Genomic DNA, 22,107 nt, shown 5'->3' with positions numbered 1-22,107 from the left:
TGGTTTCCAGATTGTGGAAAATTGCAGTCAGAACAGTCTGGGGACAAAGTGAAGGTGCAAAGTGACCCAGATCCCCTGGATCACCCTCCTGACCCTACACGCCTACATGCTGGGTCACAGCTGAGGACACACCTCTCATCACCGCTGTTGATCCTCTACAAGGAATTGGCTTTAGTATTTTTTTATGTTTTAGGGGGAAAAGCAGCCACACTGAAAGCTGTCCAAAAGTAAAGAAGATAATCTTTAAGACTATATTGGCTAAGTCATTTAAAGTTTTTATTATTTGTATGGGTTACCTTTTGGAGCCTTTTATTCTTGACCTTGAAAACAGCAGATCAGCAAACAGTTTTATAAGGTCTGTTGAGTCGTTCTGCAGCAAAATGGGGAAACAAGGACATGCATAAGTTCAATTAACTCTAATTCTGTTTCAGCATTGTGAACCGGATCTGCTGATTAAGATCAAAACGATCACTGAAATATTATCTTAACTACTAGATCTTTACCTAACAGCTTAATAATCTTTCTAAATTTGAAATGAGCAGCCATAGGCTGTCAGAAATCCTTAAATCTGCCTTTACAATGCTAAAGTTTGACTCACTCTGGGTGTCTCAGGTAATGGAAATTATGATCAATTCATGTTTAGAAGAAGAAAAATCCATTAAACCCCCGCTGCTCATTTCTGCTCACGGAGAGTAATTACCTTTCCAACTTGCATATCCCGTGGTGTGTTTATGAAAAGATTAGGTGAATGGATTAAATGAACTGGAAGGCGCTGCAATGGGATACCTCTCCTTTGTCAGCGTCCACACGTTGTATTGCAGAGTCCCTCAGACTAGAAAGTAAACAAAAATATCAGCACATACTGACAACCTTGTCTCGTATTCTTGTGAATTATAGTGTAACAGACAAAAAGCACTGAGTGATTAGGAGTGCAGGCGAACATTTCTAGCTGCAAAGACCCCCCTCCAACAAGCGTACCGCCTTTGTGTTGAAATGAACACAGAAGGTGGATCTTTTTATCTGTGTTCAGGAAGAAACGTCAGACAAATTGGACACAAATCTAGGTGTTAGCCTTCAAAGCTTTCTCAAAACTGGTTCTTCTGGTACTCAAAGCAAGCATGAAACCCAAATGAGCGTTCCAATTAACATCCCTATTAAGAGTTTTTCTTCTATATTCATGCATATTCATTTTTGACTGAAAGATCTGCAAAATGATTCCTCTTGGACACATGCACGAGAGCAGAATTTTTCTTTCTGTAAAAATGTTTATTAATCATATAATTCACATCCATATCTAATTGCTTTTTTGTATTGAGCTGAAGTTCCAATTACCAGTATGGGGATTAGATGCTAAATATTAATGAACAAATGGCGTATTGTTCCTCTGCTTTCAGAGCAGGTTGATTATGAGGTTAGCATTGTCACGGTTAGTTAGCTCACAAAGGCATTAGTGGCTTAATGTGCTCGCTTTTTTGTTTTTACAGCAACTGTTAAAAATGAGGGAAGAATTAAAACAGCGGGAGGCCGAGCTGGAGAAGAGTTTGGAGGAAAAACAACAGCTGAAGAATCAAGTGCAGAACCTGAAGGAAGGTCTCCAGAACCTGCAAAACGCACACGTAATGCAGGTAGTTTGTGTTGTTGTGTTTGCACATCTCTGTTGCTTGTGGGGCTCGCACACAAGAATTTCACTCGCATGTGCTGTGCCAGTGTGCCTGCACATGTGATGTGACAATAAAAAGTGATTTGATTTGATTTGATTTGATTTGGTAGGTGACAGACATGCACGCTTTCACTGGGAACATGTGAGCGTTGCCATTCTGCGTTTCATAGGAGAGTGAGTTTATTTGTTAGAACAGTTATTATTCTGCACTTTAATGGGAAAGAAATTAGTCCGAGGCCTTCAAGAAGTTTCAGTGCACAAAAGAAATTAAAGATGTAAATCATAAATAAATAAACAGCGAGCAATGTGAATGCTGCAGTAAGTAGTCTGGGGTTGAGAAAATCACTTTGAACTAGTTTAAAGCTCTTCTAAACTCATCAGGATCCCAAAATGGCCACATTGGGTGGAAAAACCAGTGTGCTTGACTGCAAACAAACCATTCAATGGTGGCTGAACCATATAAATATCAAACTATACATGAGAACCTTTGTGCTCACAGTTACATGTATAAAGTCTGAAAAAAGAAATTGATGCACTTCAGCATGAATCGTGGCTCAAGAGTTGGCGGTTTGTCTTGTAATCGGAAGGTTGCCGGTTCGAGCCCCGGCTTGGACAGTCTCGGTCGTTGTGTCCTTGGGCAAGACACTTCACCCGTTGCCTACTGGTGGTGGTCAGAGGGCCCGGTGGCGCCAGTGTCCGGCAGCCTCGCCTCTGTCAGTGCGCCCCAGGGTGGCTGTGGCTACAATGTAGCTGCCATCACCAGTGTGTGAATGTGTGTGTGAATGGGTGGATGACTGGATATGTAAAGTGCTTTGGGGTCCTTAGGACCAAGTAAAGCTATACAAATACAGGCTATTTACCATTAGCATGAATGGGGTCTTCAAAATATCAAAACTGGGGGAAAAAGGACAGACTGCAATGAGATTTCTGACTTTTACTGGAGGTTTCGTTCTCATTTTCCTCCCTGGAGTGTTTATTCGTTTTTTAAACCACGGTATAATCAAGTTTTTCATTTGTAATTTTACTCCAAAAAATATTAATGTTGCAGCGTTCATGTTGTAAGTAGTTCAGTAAAATGACATTTATGAATTCCCTCTGTTTATGTAATAGTAATGTGCCCTACTAAAAAGCAAAAGAACATTTTAACTAATACCCATTTAAAGGCCTGTGTGTCATTTGTGTATTCAAACATTTTTCAGTGTCTGCAGGCATCCATAGAAACAAATTGAGCTAGTAAACTATAGCTGCACCATATCTTCCAGGTAGTTCCATTTTCAGCTGCTTTCAGCTCTGATCACTTGATTTGTTGACTGAAAATCAAAGTATAATAAAATAATAATCAAAAAATAAAAGAACTTCTCTCTTTTACCTTCTCTTAAGTGATGTTTGGTGGCATTATTCCCCTTGTAAATGGTAACAGACTGAATGTAATTGTTCTCCATCTCCAAATCATTTCGTCCAAATGGCAGCTTGTTGCTGTAGCTGACTGTAGAGCAGAAATATGACCGTCGACGTTAATTGCAAAACTAACTGGTGAGTTTCAGCCTCTGTTTTGTTTATTCGGTTGCACCATTTCTGCTTGTGCTTCGACTGTGCTGGCTACATCAAACGTTTGAAAAACAGCAAAGCTTGACCTAGATCACAACCTGGTATTCACTTAGTCTTTCTTTACAAATTTTCATTTTGTTTTGGGGCCAAACTCAGACCTGCACAAGAAACTGAAATCTGTACAGCTGTGCACAAAAACTTCAGAGAGGAAGGTGCACACGAGTCACAAGCCTGACCTGCTGTAAATTTGGCCAGTGCCACTTTGAAGGTCACCATCTTGTTCACTTCTGAACTACTTTCAAGTGGGAATGCTATTTTTGGCTCTCTCATAGGAAGTGCTTCTTATGCATTCTTCCTCTTTAACGTGTCAAAATGGGAATGTTTCAGCTTTATTTTCATTTTCGGGATCTAGATGAAGGGAGGCAAATTTGGCAATCTAGTGATGCGGGTTGTGAGTGAAGATTGTGTTTGCGCAGCCAACAAACTCCTCTGTTTTCACTGCGCGCTGTGAACCAGCACACAGTGGCACTTCCAGTTTTCTCAGCTGAAACTTCTCTGGCAGACGCCTCAGGACAGTACAGTAAAAGTCCACATTAACAGTCTCACCCTGGGGAACCAACTCACGATGCACAACCCAGTGGGGGAAAAATGGGATTTGTCTGAGTGTTTTCTCACCTGAAGCGCCGCCTTAAGCCGTGGAAAGTTTGGACTCCACTGCGAATTCATATAGTATACAGTTTAAGTGATCAGAACAAGGCTTACAGAGACCAATCTGTAGTAGATGGTTTCTGCACATGGTCAAGAAGATGACCTATGAGAAAATGACATGAGCTAAATGTAAATCAAACGAGGCTTTAGATTTTCATGTACCCATTTCTAGAGTTTTTAATTCAGACCTTATTCAGTGTTTAAGCTGGACTACACAGAAGACTGGGCTGTGGTGCCTCTAAAGCACCTCTCCCTTGGTCAGCCAGAGTCTCATCTTTGAGTGGGTGACAGCACACTGAACCAGAATGTAGCGTTATTTCACCAAAAACAGCGATCGCTCGTAGCAAGGCTTGTTTTTCTTTTAAATAACTCCCATAAGGCCAACTTTCCGCACGCACCCTCAACAGCATCCTGCCCAGTCGGGTACATTTAATCAGTCTCCACAGGCTCTTCAATCATTATCTCTACATCCTTACTATCATAAAATGAAAACCTGCCCTTGCTGCCTCATTATAACAATGCTGAGTATTTCAAGGCCCTTATCGTTATCCAAGTAACATACCTAGGTGTAAACAGAGTTTTTAAAAGCTCTCTGCAGAACATCCATGCCAGCAAAAAGATTACTGCCAAAATAAATACCTTCAGCCTTTAGGTTGTAACCTGTTTGTCTAACAGTAAGGCAGCGCCAGCAGCAACTCCCATCTCACCGTGCCCTCGTCTGCACCAGATAATGCAGTTTTTAAGGGTTTTTCTCTTCTGTGAGGCAGGCTGGCTAACCATCTGAACTGTATGTTCTCACAACACCCGCATGACAAAAATACCAAAGAAATTAATTCACTTTTTTAACTAGAAACACATTGAGCACAGTTGACCAAACTCAAATGGTTTCTTCCCTTTTCTGCAGCTGCGATTTTATGTCACGCCGACCACCAGCCTTACCCAGTCACGCACTCTCAGTCCTGAACATTTTGTCCTTTGTGTCATGCATCTGCACCGGCATCACACAAAGCAGTGTTTTTTTCTCTCAGAGAGGCTGTAACTAACAGCGATGTCAGAGTATGGTCACCAGATTGGGGGATATTACCTGCCAGATAGGAGCCACGTGGCCACACCTGCTGCTTTATTAATCTACATTGGTGTTTTTGGGAAAAGACTGCTAGTAACAAAGTGCCTAAAGATGCAATTTCAAATTGATTCTTTGCTCAGTCGTCTGTGTTGACATAACACTGGCTCATCCCTTGAGTTAGGTGCCTTTGTAATGCTTGAGTGATTCATAGGTCAATGTTAAGTGGTTCCGCAAACAAACAAAAGCATTCCTCTGAAAGCAGTCGGGTACAAGGACTGGAATGAAAATGAGTGAAACCTTTGAAAGACCTTCAGAAAGCCTTAAGAACTATTGCTCAAGACCACTTAAAAATACAAGAAAGTCTGGCTCCTTGGAAGCAAAATACAAAGAAGTGAGGAGTCCAGCGCTGTCTGTAGGGCTGAACAATGAATCTAATTTCAGTTACATTTCAATTCAGTTTAAGCTCGCAGTGATGAGTAAAACAAGGTGATTTAGATAAAACGACTACTGTGCCACTCTTAAAATGACTCTTTAGTAAATTTAGTATTTTTCCGAACTGAGTAATTGTGGTAAATGGTCATCTGAATGTTGATCACGATAAAAGGATTTTTGCCACCATCGAGCAACCCTGCCTACCCCAAAAAAACACATTAGTTAAATGTGCTTCTTCCACTGAGACACATTTTTCCATTTAATATTCATTCGTGTCAAGCTGTATTACTACACTCTTCCACTGACAGACGCACAATCCTCAATCTTATAAACAATTTCAGTTTTCATGGGTCATTTTTCTCTGCTTGCTGTGTCATGTTTACTAATGTTTCAGGTGTTGTCCCATGCGCCGAGTGCTAAAGTGCTCATGTTTGTTAATGTTCCTTCTCGCTCGGTATAATGAGAGAAATGGCTGTCATTAAAATGAGCCTCGGGTTAAATCGCCTATTAAATTGGATGATAATACAAACGAAAGGCTCTCAAACTATGTGGGAGCCTCTGCGTGTGTTGTCTGTTAGCTCGGAGATAACAGGTTTCATGCGACGCCGAGCTGAGTTAGTCATTTGTTAACGGATCTCTTCTTCTTCCGATCAGCTGGAATGACAGGGTTGTCAATAGCTTGTTAAGAGTGATGGGTTTGATTAGAAAGGTGTCCCTCCACAACTGTGAGCCCTGGGAAATATGCTAATTAAATTCTTGCATATGGGCAAACATGAATCATGAAAGACAGTCTCATTAAAGGGAGAAAGAGAAATCAATTTTGGGGCGTTGCTTTCTCCGAAGATTAGCAGGCAATGTAGGATGATTTGTCATGCCGAGGACATCTCTCATGCCATCAGTTCTTCTTCACTGGTTCAGTCACTGTCCTTACTGTCAGCGAGCTGTCGCCACATATCACTTCACCGATGCAAGTGCAGGTCATTGAAGCCATTAACCTTATTATTATGATCACAACAAACATCTTTATCATTTCTTTGTATGTATTTTATTGTCGTCACTAAGAGTTTTCCGTTGGGATTTATCGGCTGCTTTCCTTTGTGAGTAAAGGGGCATTTCGCTGACTTAGTATCGCAAGTTACCACTTGTGAGACGATATACATGAGAAAGCCAGGATATTCAGACTTTCAGTACCTAATATAAGGAAAGCACTTCCCATTATGCAACTCAATAGTTTATTTTCACTGGAAGCCTCCCACACTGTAAATGTAAACTCAGCATCACCCACAATTATTCCTTATGATAAAAAGCATAATTTAGAGCCAGAGATAAGGGTAGCAATCTAAAACCAATTCTAGTTGAGTCCTTTCCATTTAATTGTATTCTTTGTAAGCTTGGCGGGTTTATCTGACAGTCTAACTTGTGGCGTTGGAGCTTTGCACACCTGAGTCAAATGCAAGCCTTTATTAAACACTGTTTTTCTGCTGTGTTTGGGTCCAGAGCCAGTAAATTGTTCCAGACAGAATATTGATTATAAATCAGTAAAGAAATTGATGTGTATGTAGAATCCATAACAGTCCATAATAACTTATAGACATAAATGACTTTATTTGTAGTAACTGCTTTTCACAAGATAAAGCTGTGTGTGAGCTACAGTGGGTCTGTTTGACACTCTGACAGCTTCTGAAGCTCCTCATTTTTATATTTTCAACTCAACTTGTTAACATAGCAGGACAGTGATCCGAAACACACCAGCAAGTCCACCAATCCAAATTAAATACACAGACTGTACATCCATGAAAACCCGTCCTTACACCTGACAGGCTGTTTTTTTTTGTTTTGTTTTTTAAGCTGATCATTTAGCAGGTCTGCTGTGGATTACTTTGCTGTTGATGGACTAACGTATCATTAGAGCTGTTTTATATTCCAGAAAAATCAGGACGCACACTGTAACATATTTAATAGCTGACTTGTTTGTGCCAGTTTTGACTCAGGAAGAGTTAATTACATCCATATGGAGTTTACTGTCTTAGCTTTTCTTGTTTCTTCACAATCAGCTCATATCTGGACATTATTCTAAAAATAAACAACTTTAAGACCTCCCTCCTGCCTGTCTGCATACATTGGTGCCTGGCTTGTTTCTCAGTGTGTTATTCTTCATATGTTTCTAATGTGCTACAGCTGGAGATGTCGAAGCAAGACGACAGAGGAAGCGAGGAGAGCGCTAATCAAAGCAGCGTAAGTGGGGAAAAATGCTCAGTCCTCCACATAGTTTTGTCCTCATTCTCCCTTTCTTCTTCTTGTTTTCCTTCTCCTCCTCCTCCCGATTTCCCCCTCTCTCCTCTTCCAATGACATGACAGATCATTACGGGCCAAACTAGTTCACTGCAACTGCATGTGTCATTTAATAAATCACACAGACACAAGTGGGCTAGGAAATAAAGGAGTCATAAAGTCAAAACGGCTTGCACATGTGCGTATGTCTACACACCCACACACCAAGACACACTCACAGGGTGTTATGGATGGATAAAAAAAGGCCACCAGAGATCCCACACTAGAAGTGGAAATGGTACGCACCGTACTATGTAGAACAACAAACACAGACAAAATCTCTTCTGTTATGCTGCCTCTTCTCTGCCACCTGTCAGAGATCTGAAACGAGCAGCTTGATCGTTCGCCTTCCAAGTCTCTTCCCCTCTCCCTCTATTTGTTCTTTTCAAACTCGTCTCCTCTGTCCTGTCATTGTGTATGTGCGAGACACGCTTCCCTCTATTAGAAAGATAGCTGCTGGCTGAATATCCTCCCTCGCCTCATTATCCCCTTCCTCATTCATTATCCCCGTTTTCATTGTCTCTCTGGATTGACATGTTGGTGGTGAAACTTTCTGGTGTGCTCGTCGCACTTATTTGTGCATGATTGTCTTTTTATTGTGTCCCATGCATCAGCCTAAATTTGAATTTGTTTACATTACGCCAGATAACTCAGTCTGCAGACTGATTCATGCTAACCGTGTGTGTGTTTTGTGCACGTGTAGGAAGCCACAGCGTCGACGGTGGTGTCCTGCAGTCAGGAGAAAGAAGGTCCCACAGAGAGGAATCCACCAAGTCCTGTCCACTCCGAGAGGGAAGCTCTGCTAGTTGGTACGCTGACACTCTGGCTTTTTCCCAGCACTCTCACTGAGACATTTCTTAACCCATGAACTGCTCAGTGGCAGGCCCGGGCCCTTCTGTGTGGAGTTTGCATCTTCTCCTCACGCTTCCTCCGGGAGCTCTGGTTTCTCACCAAAACATGCTAAGTAAATTGTCTTTTCACTGTGCCCTTTACCAGGACACAAGCTTACAGCTACATTTGATCGCTGGCTCCTGGTTACATTCAAATGCCCCTTTCTCCAGAAATGTGTGTTTCTTATATGCAGAGTTTATTATTATAACACACACCTTACTCGAGCTGCCCTCAGCATTCATGGCCCTGCAGCTGCACACAAAGTGTCAGAGTGCCTTGAAGGCAGAAAGTAGGAAGATTTGGATAAAGATTCAGAAACACCAAACATGGGAAGTCTGGATGCTGCACCAACCGCTGCATTTATGGCTTATGGGGGGAAAAAAAGGATGACGACTTCCTTGCAACAAGTAAAAATCAAGGGTTGCGTTGTTTTTCATTTTTGCAAATAGTTGCCGTGACCAGCTGCTTTCGACTGCTTAAGATTGAAATGCGATAGCACAGGTTGCCTGGTGGGAGGCAACATGTCTCCAAACAGTTGCACTCTTCCTTAGACTGACTGCAGTCGCACTCAGACAGATTGGCTGAGGTTGGCAAATAATGATCAACTATGAGATTTAACTCTGGTTGCATTCTGGTTATAATCTTATTGAAAGACCAGGTTCCACAGTGGCTGTCACTGTGCAGGTAAATCACCACCCTGCAGATACTTTTTAACTCTTTGTGAAGGAATCTCTGAATTCCATTTTTTAATCTATGAGTTTGGCAACAATATTGCAAGTTTGTGTCTCGGTCTCCAACCACTGTTTTCATTAGTGTGACTGTAGCTTCAAAGCTTCCTTTCTATAGAGCGATCACCTGTTTTTGGATTTGCCTCATGGAACATTTTACAGAAACTTTTAATCAAGTTCAAGTGTTGTTTATATTTATTGGCTTGTTTCTTCAGGTGCTTGATAGTTGTGTCAGCTTTCAGACGTAATAGTTATACAATTCTTAGAAAGAAATGTGGTGTAAAATAAGAGGAATGGCAGCAGTGTCTGTTCCTTTCTGGAAGTGAAAATCACCATTTGTCATCTTTTATGGTCTCATCAATGTAATGATCATGAGCTCTGACTCTAGCACATTCTGGTAATCTACACACAGACGCAGAGAGTGGGTGCATATTGCTCCAGCAAACGTCTGCTGTCAGTTGGAGAAGGTGTTTATTGGCTGATTTTTAAGGTGAATAAGCATGGACAGCAAAACGATTGTAGTGGGCGAATTGTTGCAAATAAATCATCGTGAGTTTTAACTCGGTGTGCTATCTAAATGCACCATTAGATTCTCAGTCGGTCTCTTAATCATTGTCAGTGGAGCAGCTCCCGACGAGCACGCTGTTTGTGTTCAAGTATCGATTGACCTCCTGCAGGTGACAAAAATGAAGTCTTGGCATACTGTTTTCCTCTAAAAAGACTCTAATGCTTATCATATTTTTGCTTCGGTGTTTGACCCAGCAGAAATCATTGTTGCTTTCACTTTGTTTTGTTATTGTTGTTTGTTTTTTACTTGTTTTTGCTTCTTTTTTTCAAATCAGGGTACCTCAATGCTGCATAGGTGATTTGTAAACAGAGGTGGAGGATTACCTCTCTCCTGGCCCTGTCTGTGAGCTGATAGCAGATGGTATGTTTGAGCTAGGGGAGAGTTGGGCTTTGATGAGACAACGGCATCAAAGCCACCATTAAACACTCTCTCTAATCTGGAGCCACAATGTACAAGAGGCTCTTAACAGTAGTGGGACTCTGGGAGACGCCACTCGAAGCTCAGTCAGAGGACAGGAGAAAGAGTCAGATAAAGCGGCTTTGTGAACATACTGGTGTAGTTCATCGACGTTTTATGGGTGACAGGAGGTTTGTGACATGGCTCTGTGTTAACATCTTCCCACGATTTGTTTGTTCTACCTCAGGGATCATTTCAACGTTCCTGCACGTCCACCCGTTTGGAGCCAGCATCGAGTACATCTGTTCATACCTGCAGCGTTTGGACACCAAGGTAACAGACTCGCACGAATCAAAACTTCTTCTACTGTGGATTGTATGCACCTGTACTGGCAGCGTGTCTCTTTCCTGTATAGGACTGATGTATGGGCTTGTATGCCAAGGCCCTGCTGTGCCATCAACACAAGCTGTATTGCTTTTAGAGCCCTTTGACAATACAAATATTTGTTTTCTCCCCAAGAGATAGGTGAGAGGAAGGATAACATGTGTCTGTCCAAACAGATTTACACAGCGCTGTGTTTTAGCCCCCTTTGGTATTTAGCAACATTTCTTTTGTCTTTGACTTGAACTGGGATAAACCGAGAGCTTGCTGTTTTAACATATGTTTTTTTTTCATTAGCCATGTAAACGCTTCCCTGTAAGTTCAAATGTGTACATTTTGATGTCGTAAGACACCTGGGTCATGTGAGTGGCTTCCTATATACGCTGGGTCATTTAAAGGTTTGGTGGTGTTTTCCAGCAGTGCCAACATGTGCACACCAACACATCTAACAACTAACTTCCACACTGCTCATTCTTCTTTGCCTTCTAAATGCGTACAGCTTGGTATTTATTATTATTATAATGTTTTGTTAAATATAGAAAAATGTTGTGAGCTAACTGTGGGTTTTGGAAAGGTCTCTTGGAAAAGAGACACTCCACTTTTACTGAGACAAATACATAACCAGTCACAGTAAACGTCAGACTGGGGACTGTGAAGGCCACTTGAGTACAATGAACTCATTGACATGTTCAGGACACCAATGCATGAGTTCGTTGAGCTTAGTTTGTTTGAGCTTTGTGAGATCAGAAAAATGACTGGATATGCTTTAAGTTGCTGCCGTGCAATTGGCTGATTTAATATTTGCATTAAAAAGCAGTTGAAGGAGTGTACCTAATAATGTGGTGAAAATGGTTTTCAAGCAAGTTTAACTTTGACAATTTCACTTTTCTGTATGTGGACTTCAAACATGTCTTCTCATATCTGACTTTTCCTGATGCGGGAACGTATTAAAAGTAGATCCTTCTTCATGTCACTTGAAGCCAGACACCGCCCAATCCTCACACATCCTCAGCTTCCACTCTGTCCGCTGAGGCTATTCCATCCCCATCTTTCCGACGAGGCGTTTTAGACACATTATCGCTCTTCACTGCCACTTATATGAGGCTTTCAAGATGCCAACTTTCAGTGTCACCTCCAAAAAAGCAACACTAAGATTAATGGCCACTTCTCCTCTCCGCCCCAACAAGAAGACCTTCAGGGGGAAAATGGCAGCCTATCCCTTTATATTCCCAGCGCTGAGCAAACATTAAACCCTTTTCTGACAACTTATCATTTAGTAGAATTAATTGGCAAAAATGCAGATGTCTCAAGCGCATCGACGTGGCTGCCCCGAGAAATGCGTGTTCTCTGTAGCAACTCTTTAAATATGCTCATCACCAGCCTGACTCATTCCCACACATGCAAAGAGTGTGACGGACTTCTCTGATGCCTTTTGGGGATTTTTTTGTCTTGAGTGTGTTTTAATGTGAGCGGACGCCCACGCTTGTCTGTCTGTGTGCGTCTGAGTTTGCCTGTACATCTGTTGTTCCCACACAGACTCTTCGCTACACACATTAAGCAGCCCACAGAGTTTTGTCAATATCACTGGCTGGACTCACCAACAACGAGTCCAATCCTCTCTCCTTATCTGGTCGCTCCACACACACAATCACGCACGGCTTCATTGTGTGTAATGACACTCTAGTCCTATCTCCACGATGGCTCTTAATGCGTCCTGACATGAGTGCAGCTCTTAAACAATCTACTTATTAATTCAAGTCACTGTGGGATGTTTACAGCAGCTTGGACAGTGAATCTTGGCAGCGTCACCTCAGGATTTAGGCTGACTGATCCTCAGCCCACCCATGTGACTGAACGTGTAGAGGAGGTGTAAGAGAATAAAGCCTGAATGTTATGAACAACTCACTGGGTGACCCAACAAGGGCTGGTGAGCATTTTTCTCCCAAAGTGGTTTCCTGCCTTAAAAGATGTTTCCACTGAAAACAAAGTGAATTGAAAAGCATGAGTACACTTTCTCACTAATGGGTATGACTAAAATGTTTGCAAAGTTATAATTAGGGGCTAAGTATATTTTTCATCTGTGCCGAGTTTGATGTGCGTCGTTGTGCAAATATAACTGAAAATTAGCTCAAAGACGACTGACAAGCCTGAAGGTTTGAGCGCTACATTAAGGGGATCCAGAGATTCTGTTAAGCCGTAGAAAGCATGGTTTGGGGTTAACTCGCCCCCTTTTGCAGTCTGCAGACTACACAAAATCAGCCCGATAATCACCAGATCCAGATGAAATTGGGTGTTGGTTGATGTCTGGAACAAAGATGGCCATCACGCATGAAAATTGATCACATTATCTTGCATAATATGTCGTAATGAGTACCGACACTGCATCTGGGACTTCTCGCGGCTCTCCTGACAAAAAGCCTAGAACATTAGAAACTTCTTCAGCGCACTTCTGTGAGATTAAGCAATATGAGCACACAGCTGTTCAGTTTCTTCTACATTAGAAGACAGAGTCCAAAGGCCGCGCACATGTAAAGAAAGACGGTCCCTATAAATGGGGAGCAATGCAGTCTGTCTCACACTCACGGGAAGGTCGAGATTTTATTATTCTAGCATGCGTAATTTGACGCGCTGCCCATCGTAACAGATGAAAATAGCTGCTCTGAATGATTTATCCTTCATCCTATAATGAAACTTTTCCATTAGGGTCGAAACATTTCTAGGATGACAATGTCTCCATCCGCAGGATACCATGAGTCACTGAATAGTTTGAGTAGGAAAGGGATATGAATCACATGCTACGCTGTGCAACCACCAGATTTAAGCCCAGGTGATTAAGAAAGATTCTGTGGCCAGCGTCTCCCACATTATAACTAAAATACCAGGAGAGCCTTGAGTACATTTTGGAAGCTTGCAGAATCAGTACCAGGATTGATTAAAGATGTTCTTACGGCATATGGACGCCCGTCAACTTACCAGCTTGCAATTTGGTACAAATCTGTAAAATAGTAAGTTAGAATGATTGCAATTAAAACTACTAAAGTATTGCAAAAGGTTTGGTAGTTAGAAGGGGTTTAAAAAACCCTTTTTGTTGGTTAATAAGTCAAGCATTGAGTTCTTCAGCTAATGAGTCTGTACGGCAGTGACAGGAGACGGCAAAGCTGCGTTTGAGTTGCACAAAGGTTCCCACTCCCGCAAAGTTTTCAAAGGTAGCAAAAATCTTAAACTCTAAGTCAGTGAAGGACGGTAAAGACGCGACTAATGTGATAGATTATCTCCACCAGCACGACTCTGGACTAGCTGTAGTTTCTTAATGTTTTTCCTGTAAAACCTGAAAAAAAGCACATCACTATAATTAAGTCTGGAGGAGATAAAGGCCTGAATGACCTTCCTCAGGTCTGCTAACAAGAGCAATGAACCGATCATAGTCACGTGTCCCAGCTGATTCAAACACAGTTGCTTACTTCAGTGCCATGAGCAGACTTTGACAGTTTTAAATTAAAACATTTTTTAAATGATTTTAAATCAAAAAATAAATCAAGGGGTTTTAATTTTAGTGATAAGCTGTCCATCAAGACATGATATAATTAATAGTTCCACTGCTTAACTCCAACATCTGGCTTCTAATAACTGTGTAAGTGTTTTATCTCATGTGAGGAAAGTCAAAACAGAATTCTGAGAGCCGAGTGAAGTCACAAGAGGTTAGTGGGACAGCAGATGGATGTGACCTGTGGTCTGATGCTGGTTCTCCAGAGGTTTCACTACTTTCAAGTGTGATTTGTGCAAGATCTGTTTCAGGAATACCTTCTTTTTTTTTTTTTTAAATTAATGTGATTGTGTGGTGCACAGGTGCAGATGGATATGTCTTAGACAATGTGGGCTTATAATCTGTACCTGTGTTTGCAGATCAACCCCACTGAGGTGGAGTCTCTTCTCTCTCGGCTGCCCTGCACCTTCAGACAGGAGCTAACTGGTGTCGGAGCCAGTCTAGAGAAACGCTGGAACTTCTGCGGCTTTCAGGGCATCAAGAGCACGTAGAGACGGCCGGTGGCACTTGTGGAGGAGAAAACAGGCGGACAAGGCAACACTGAGATACTGTAGACATGTGAAAGAAACCATGTAAAGTCCACAGCTATCAAAGACCGGACTGTACGAGGACACAGCAGACTGAGCACAGATCAGAGAGGAAAGTTAACAGCATTTCAGGGACTCTGTGTGGGTGGCAGAGACGTGCAAATGCTGCATTTCTATGGCTACAGTAGTGTTGACACCAAGCCCTGGTGATGCAGTCTTCATGAGCTTGAACTCAGTTTCTCGATGTCGGCTAAATATTTTTAGACGCGATGACTCCCCGCGAGTCGCAGAACAGCACCAATTCCTACAGTCACTGGATTATTCTGTAGTTTTTTGCCCACAGGGGCAGGGCATTGTGCGGTGTCAGTGTGGGCCCGGTCTACAGGGCTACACTGGGAGGTAATCAGGGTACGCCTGAACACTTCAATCCTCCAAACCCTTTGGCCTCCCTCTCTTCTCTTTTTTGCTGTTCCTGGTTTGTAACATAGATCAAAAAATAGATATATTTCTTCATTTTCTGTAAAGGCGGTTAACAGTTGCATAGAATCATTTGTTGTAATACACTGTAAATGCTTGGATGATATTTTTGATTATAAAAAAGATGTTTGAGTATACATAAATGAGTCTGTTTATTTTTTATATATATGTTTTATATGTGTCAGTGAAGGTTAGCAGGGTTAGGGTTGTACATATTTCAAGTATTATTTTGAGCCAAGGAGTATAATAAGGAATTACCAATTCTCTATGCCATTACAGATATGTAGAAAAGCATAAAAATGTGTTTTTAAATACCTAAACCTTTCTGATTTCTCACTGTTTACTCACAGATCTCAAGACAGGATCAGTTTAGGTTGCAGATTAGGAACTTCTACATGCAAAGTATGATATGAAACGATTCCTGAACATGTTATATTGAGAGTGTATCTTAATCTTACCGTGTTTAATCCACATGGAAAGGTTAGATCACAAGCCCGCTGTGTCAGCTTGTCCAAAAAGAGCCTCACAAACTCGGGTGATGAGTGATCCGGCTTCTGGTTCTAGTGCTGATACGTTTTGACACTGTTGAAAATATCAGAAAAATGTGGATACACAGAATTGATGTAAATTTGGGCAACTGTGAGGAAGAGCCACATGTTTTTGCATGTTTAATACTTTCTCCCCGTTTATCCTGAGGGATTTGAATCAAATATTTTTTCCTCAGCTGTCTTAAAACTTTCAGAAGATTTCCAGGTTGCTAATAGGAGGATATCATATACTTGGGGAAGGGTCATCCCATATAAAGTTTTTAATTCAGCAAAATAAGTTCTGTTCTCAAACTAGAAGGTTTTTGAAAAAACATTTCAGGACCTGTTAATAGTGTGGGCACATGACACTCCTTAAACAGAGCCGTTTTTTTTCTTCATTTAAAAAACCAGGACTAATAGAAAGTAATTTTAACGCAGATGAAATCACAGCTAGAAGATGAATGTCAAAATGTGATGATGTGCCCTCTAAAAGTTTGCTCCAAAAAAAAGCACTTTTCATGTTATTCTCCAGGGTATTATCAGAAAATTGGAGGGAAAAATCCATTTCCTAATAGCCCACGTCATGGACATTAAAATTGGTGCAGTGTGGAACATCTCACAAAAAAAAAGATTTTGTCTTTAAATTGTGACGCTGGAGTGGGTGTAAAATTGAGCTGGTTGCAGATTTGAACAGAGCTGAAGCGTGTCTTTCAGTCCTGGAAATTGCACACACTTATGAAGGTATAAGAGCTCGGAAATCCTGGAAAAATACAGTGAATTAAAAAGCACCAAACTTGCAGTTTCATAGAATAAAGGTAAAAAATTTGCATGGCTTCATTAAAAATGCTAAAGCTACAAATAAAAAGTTGACAGCAAGCTAAATTTATTTATAAAGCACATTTAAAACAGTGTTCACTGACCAAGTGCTTAACAAAGTATGTAATACACACAAGCATTAATTAGGAGGCTTTCAGGGTCTTCACCTTACGACATGAAGTACCTTGAGGTGGCTGTTAGTTGGCTCTATATAAATAAGATTGAACTGGACTGAACTGAATATACATAAGAACAAATGAGGGGTCAGTGGGCTGGAAGGGTCAGAGAGTAAAGGTGTTCTGAGTTTTTACCAGTGGATCTGAGAGAACTGGGAGCTGAATGTAAACAAATAAGACTGTTAAAAAGCCTTAAAAACAAGCAATTCTTAAACTTAACTGGAGAGGAAGTTAATGTAGCGAGGCCAGCACTGGAGTGATGTGCTCATGTTTTTAAAAAATGGGCTTATTCTGAGAGGGTGAGGTGGGAGGCAACGATTGATTGATTTTATTTTTTTATTTTTTCATGGTATGACCCTTAGGGAGTATTTTTTACTTGAAACAAAAAGCGTGTTTATCACTTTGTCCAGACAGGGTACTGTCTGCTCCTTTGCCTACAGCTCAGCTTTGTGTCCTTCATGTTGCTGCAGACACAAGTAAGCACATGACAGACACCAGAGAAAGGTTTCTAGGCCTCTAACAAAATCCACTCATGTTCCAGAGCACAGCCCACAGGTTTGGCCTTTTGGGATTTTTCTGTTAAAAGTAGCAATCTTGGCTAAAAATCCTTTTTTTTTTATTTTATTTTATTTATTTTTTTATATATACATGTGTGATTTTCAGAGATGGTTGTATGGGGGGTGGATATATGATATTCAGGTGCAGTTGTTCAGATATCTTTATGCCTGTCATCCCTTACTATCAGTCCTGGGAGACACATACGTAGACCTGCACAGAACAAGACAGGTGGTCCACTTCAGTTTGTGCTCACTCTTGCTTGAAGGGCTGTATTTCTTTAGTCTTCCTGTTCTTACAGAAGCTGTACTCGAAGCTGGTTTTAGAACCTTAGAGAAGGACGTTTGTGTCTTTCAGAAGCCAATTAAGCCTGGCTGTCAGCCTGACTAAAGGCACAGTGCAGCCACATCGCACTTAACTAGGAAGCACACCTAGGGGATCATGTTAATGATGTTTAATTGGTGAGGCAGTTAGTTTGTGAGCATTCTGGCATACATGAAATGTTTGTGTTTGTGTTCCGCTTGCCTGGATCCATATATTAAGTGGTTATACAACACTCTTTCTACAGAGGGGAGTTTTCTTCTCCACCTTCGCTAGATAGAGAGTTCTCGCCGCCAGGACTTGGTGGTTCCTCCCAGAAGCCCAGTCAAGCATTCTTAATACGCCTCCACTGGGCTTTTTGGCGGCATGCTCTCTTCCTCAGTTGCTCTGGGAAACAAAGGTTTATTATTACGCATGATTTGCTCTCATTGGCCTCCTCCATCTCCTGCTTTCACTGCATTTGAAAAATTAGCACTCATGCACTTAGCATACTACTTCGTCTTGTAGCTGAATTAATAATGAGAAATGTTTTTGCCTACAAGCTCTTACAAGACTTTCCTTCCTGTACGCATGTGTCCGTTATTAAGAGCGGCAGTTTCATGGATGGAGAGTAAACTGTCTGTCATGGGAGTGGAACTGTTTGCACGTTAAATATAGTATGTAATATCCAACCCACTTAGCCTGTAGGCCTCTGTCAAGCGTGATTAGGAAGGAGAGGAAATGCTGGTGCTGTAATGCAGGACGTTATGTTTTTATGTGCAGGGAAATCCAGCCTTCTCTCTTCTCATAAAAGCATGCTAGAGTTATTTGTTATGATAATGATGTTACTGATAATGTGGAACTGTGAATCTGTACTTTTTAGCCTCCCGTCTGTGTGATGGTGCACTTTGGGATTGTGAGAGACGTTGCCTGCGCAGAGTTGTGCATCGCTACACTTCCTCTCCACGCTGCAAGGCTTGATTTCAGCAGAAACATCCCTGATGGCAAACTCCAGCACACCTCACACCAGCCTCTTCGCTCTCACTCACTAGGCTCGCTCTCTGACATAAACACTAATACGGCGAATTCTCTTTTCAGAAGCTGTTTTCTGTCTGCAGTTTTCTCCCAACTGAGTTGCCATTCCTACGCACTGATAGACTGGAGGCGCTTGCAATTTATCTCTTTTACAGCTGTTTGTGCACGAGCGTGCACGCACTGACGTTCTTGTGACTGTGCATCAGGTTCTTAGGCATCACACGAGGAGGTAAACAGACTAATTAAATCCACCGGCAGTCCCTGGTGAATGCCGCTCTCCATCCATTGTTGTCGTCTCATCGCTGTGGCACGGCGAGGGACTCCTCATTAATTCGATTCAAGGTGTATGCAGGGGAAAAGGGTGTGATCTAACTCACCAACAATGACGATGCCGGAGGACAGCTCCCACCTTGTAAAGCCTCTGAGAGAGAGATTTGGAGATGTCCTTGGGCATCTGCTCACGTTGAGCTTGAACAAATTCTTAGTGTGAATTTAAAATTTTAGGGCACAGGTGTCATACTGGGGGGATTTCTTCAAATGATTTTGTAAATCCATTTATAAGTGTAAGATGGGTATAATTGGACGTGAGGAGATAACCAGGTTCTTGTGGGTGACATGATGATGCTTTAGACACCCTTAATTACCTTTTCCTCTCATGTTGCGTCCTGAAGGCATCTTCATCTACTTAATTATGATTATGGCCTCCCTTAAGCGAGCAGGTAAGATGATGCTGTCTGTGTGTGCAACATTTGTGGTCCAAAATAAGATAAACGATTACCTCAGGAAGTGGATTAGAAGAGCACAGAGGGGCTTCGCTTCTAAACTCGTCTGCGTTATGGACCTGGATGAGGAGTTTAAACTCTCTGACCGGCATCTCGCAGCCTGGCGCACTGCTGTTTTGTCTGTCGCCAGATAAGCTACAGTTTATCTGGATATATCACTGGAAAAAAACACTCAGATGGCTCTTTGACTTGTAGCGTTAAGTCAACAGCTCCTCCTATTGAGCCTAACAGCAAGTACACCTCACGCTGTAATTCTTTTTCAGTCTGCAGTCCAGCACCAGGGGTGATTTGCATTGACAGCTCGGCCACAGCACCGGGGGACATGCTCACGCAGGTTTCTTTCTCAATAGAAGCTCCACGGTCCTCATTAATTTATGTATGCATAAAAGCCCTTAAATTGTACTCTATATCCAAGGTGCCAGTTCTGCAGCGCAGCTCCAGAAATACTTGCCTGGAGGCACTTGGAATGACATCTTAGAAACCAGGAAACTATGGAATATTAAAGCTAGAACTAAAGAGATTTGTTTCTCTGAGGCTTATTAGTTTGGCAGGTAGCAAATCTTTTTTTTTTTTTGTATGTTTTTTTCCCCACTGTGTTTTGGTAAGCTCGGAGAATTGCATCCACTTTTAGCCTGAATGAACATCAAGTGTTAGAATAACTGCTTTACACTGTGCTCCCCAGGGTGTCAGAGTACAGGATATCAAGCTGAGGATTTCAGTGGCATGTGTCACGCAATGCCAGCGCCGCTCACGGTTTCCTCATCCCCCTCGTCCCACACTTGTTCCTTGTACATCGCTCCTCATACAAAGTAGGCACAACTTGAAAGCACAGTGGTGAATGCCCACGAGGTATTTGAAACCGCTAAGCAGATGTCCGCAACATCAAATGCTGAAACCCTACAGGTAAGAAGAAAGGTTTGGTGGAAAAAGTTGGAGGGAAACTCTCTGTGTGTAGTTCAGGAAATATATTTATTGGATTCTTTAACCCTGTTCACTGGTAATAAGATGTTTGGACCGAACATCCTCCTGGGGTGAGGTCCTACACTGGTATTCGTGGCCCATTAATTGATGAAACCAGTGTGTTTGATCTGAATGCCAACACAGTGTGGCCCATGCCAGGTAAGGTGGGACAGTGATACTCCCTCCCTTTTTATCAGTTCCCAGAGTCAGAACCAGACACGGAGAAGCTGCATTCAGCTTTTATGCTCCTTATATCTGGAACAAACTCCCAGAAAGCCTCAGATCAGCTGAAACACTCAGTTTATTTAAATCCAGGTTGAAGACTCACCTGTTCTCAGCTGCATTTGAATAAAGCACCAAATCCACACTTTAAGCTTAAATTTCAAAACTTACATTTAACTACTGATTTTATCTACTGTTCTGATTTTATCTGTTTTGATTTTATATACTGTTGTTTGTTTGTTTGTTTGTTTGTTAATTAGTTAGTTAGTTTATTTGCTTGTTTTATTCAATTTTAAATCATGCTTTTTATTTGTTCTTGTTTCTAATGTCTCTGTAAAGCACTTTGAATCACCTTGTTGTTGAATTGTGCTATACAAATAAACTTGCCTTGCCTAATGAGCGATGGACTCTCATGCTGATATGAATCGAGTGACCTTTACCGGAGAAGAATTGCTTTGCACTGACAGCAATTATCTGCACTGCGGACATTTATTTGAAAGAGGTTTATTTTTAGAAAGGAGAAGTGGTTACGCTAGCGTCAGTGCTTTGACATTTTCCTCAGCAGATGGGTTTTTTCTTTACACACTCATTTTAAGTAATTCTTGTGTTTGACGGCGGAGCTAGCAAAGCATCGCTGCGTTGTTTCGAGTTAAGTGAATATAAGACTTTCATCAGCTTCCTGAAAACAAAGACAGCCTTCAACAACAGTCCCTGAGCCTGAAAAAAAGAATTCACTTTTAAAAAACCACCTTTGTGTCCATGAAATGAATATTTAAGATGAAAGTAGTTGGTAGTTTGCATACAAATGACATTGATTGTATATTTAATTTTGAATAGTGTACCAGTGATGAAATCTAAGATAACTATTAATGGAGCTACCACATAGCATTGTGCACCGTGGCTTTTACCAACTGAAAACAGTGGTTAGTGATCATTAGAATAAACTCAAAGCTTTATCACTATAAACTGCAAAAAACTAATATGATGTGAGTGCATATGCATGACTAAAGAAGCCAATATTTGAATGAAATCAGAATCAAAACAGAAGATCTGGTGACGACTTGAGAAGTCTGTACAGTGCTGTGTAAAGACATTTGCTTCCTCCTCCTTTATTCGTTTTTTAGTATATTTGTCACCCTTAAATGTTTAAGATCATCAAACAAATTTGAACGTTAGACAAAGACACTCTAAACCCCTCTGATGTGGCTACTTTATTAACAGTATTATTAAAATCCATTTGATCTGAAACGTGTAAGTGTGACAAATATGCCAAAAGAGAGAAAGAAATCAGGAAGGAGACAAATACTTTTTCACAGCACTGCAACTTGAGATCTGGGTGGACGGATTAGAAGAAGATGGAGAAGGGCCTGTGCTGTGGATCATAAAGACTAATGAAGGTGGAGCACAGCAGGGGAAGTACATCACAGCGCTAAGGACAAGTTTAACTCCTGACAAGCACACGATGACCAGTGTCATG

The 22,107-nt window shown here is 41.5% G+C and overlaps 1 protein-coding gene across 5 annotated transcripts in view; it reads left to right on the top strand.

Annotated features, from left to right (window-relative positions):
• enox2 (ecto-NOX disulfide-thiol exchanger 2) overlaps positions 1-15,400 on the top strand; it is a 184,595-nt gene extending 169,195 nt beyond the window's left edge. For all 5 annotated transcript variants that reach the window (XM_085244976.1, XM_085245004.1, XM_085244995.1 and 2 more), the window contains 5 exons: positions 1,485-1,625; positions 7,593-7,649; positions 8,449-8,554; positions 10,576-10,661; positions 14,613-15,400. In XM_085244976.1, the coding sequence (XP_085101102.1) occupies positions 1,485-1,625; positions 7,593-7,649; positions 8,449-8,554; positions 10,576-10,661; positions 14,613-14,744 (522 nt within the window). In that variant the 3' untranslated portion in view covers positions 14,745-15,400. The remainder of the gene's footprint in view (positions 1-1,484; positions 1,626-7,592; positions 7,650-8,448; positions 8,555-10,575; positions 10,662-14,612) is intronic.
• Positions 15,401-22,107: the final 6,707 nt, after the last annotated feature.

This window comes from Mchenga conophoros, linkage group LG2 (genome assembly GCF_057382185.1).
Source record: "Mchenga conophoros isolate Kocher_MC1m ecotype Shallow Benthic linkage group LG2, M_conophoros_male_GT1.1, whole genome shotgun sequence".
Lineage (NCBI taxonomy): Eukaryota > Metazoa > Chordata > Actinopteri > Cichliformes > Cichlidae > Mchenga > Mchenga conophoros.
Note: the sequence above shows the minus strand (reverse complement) of the source record. Positions and strands in the feature narration are given on the sequence as shown.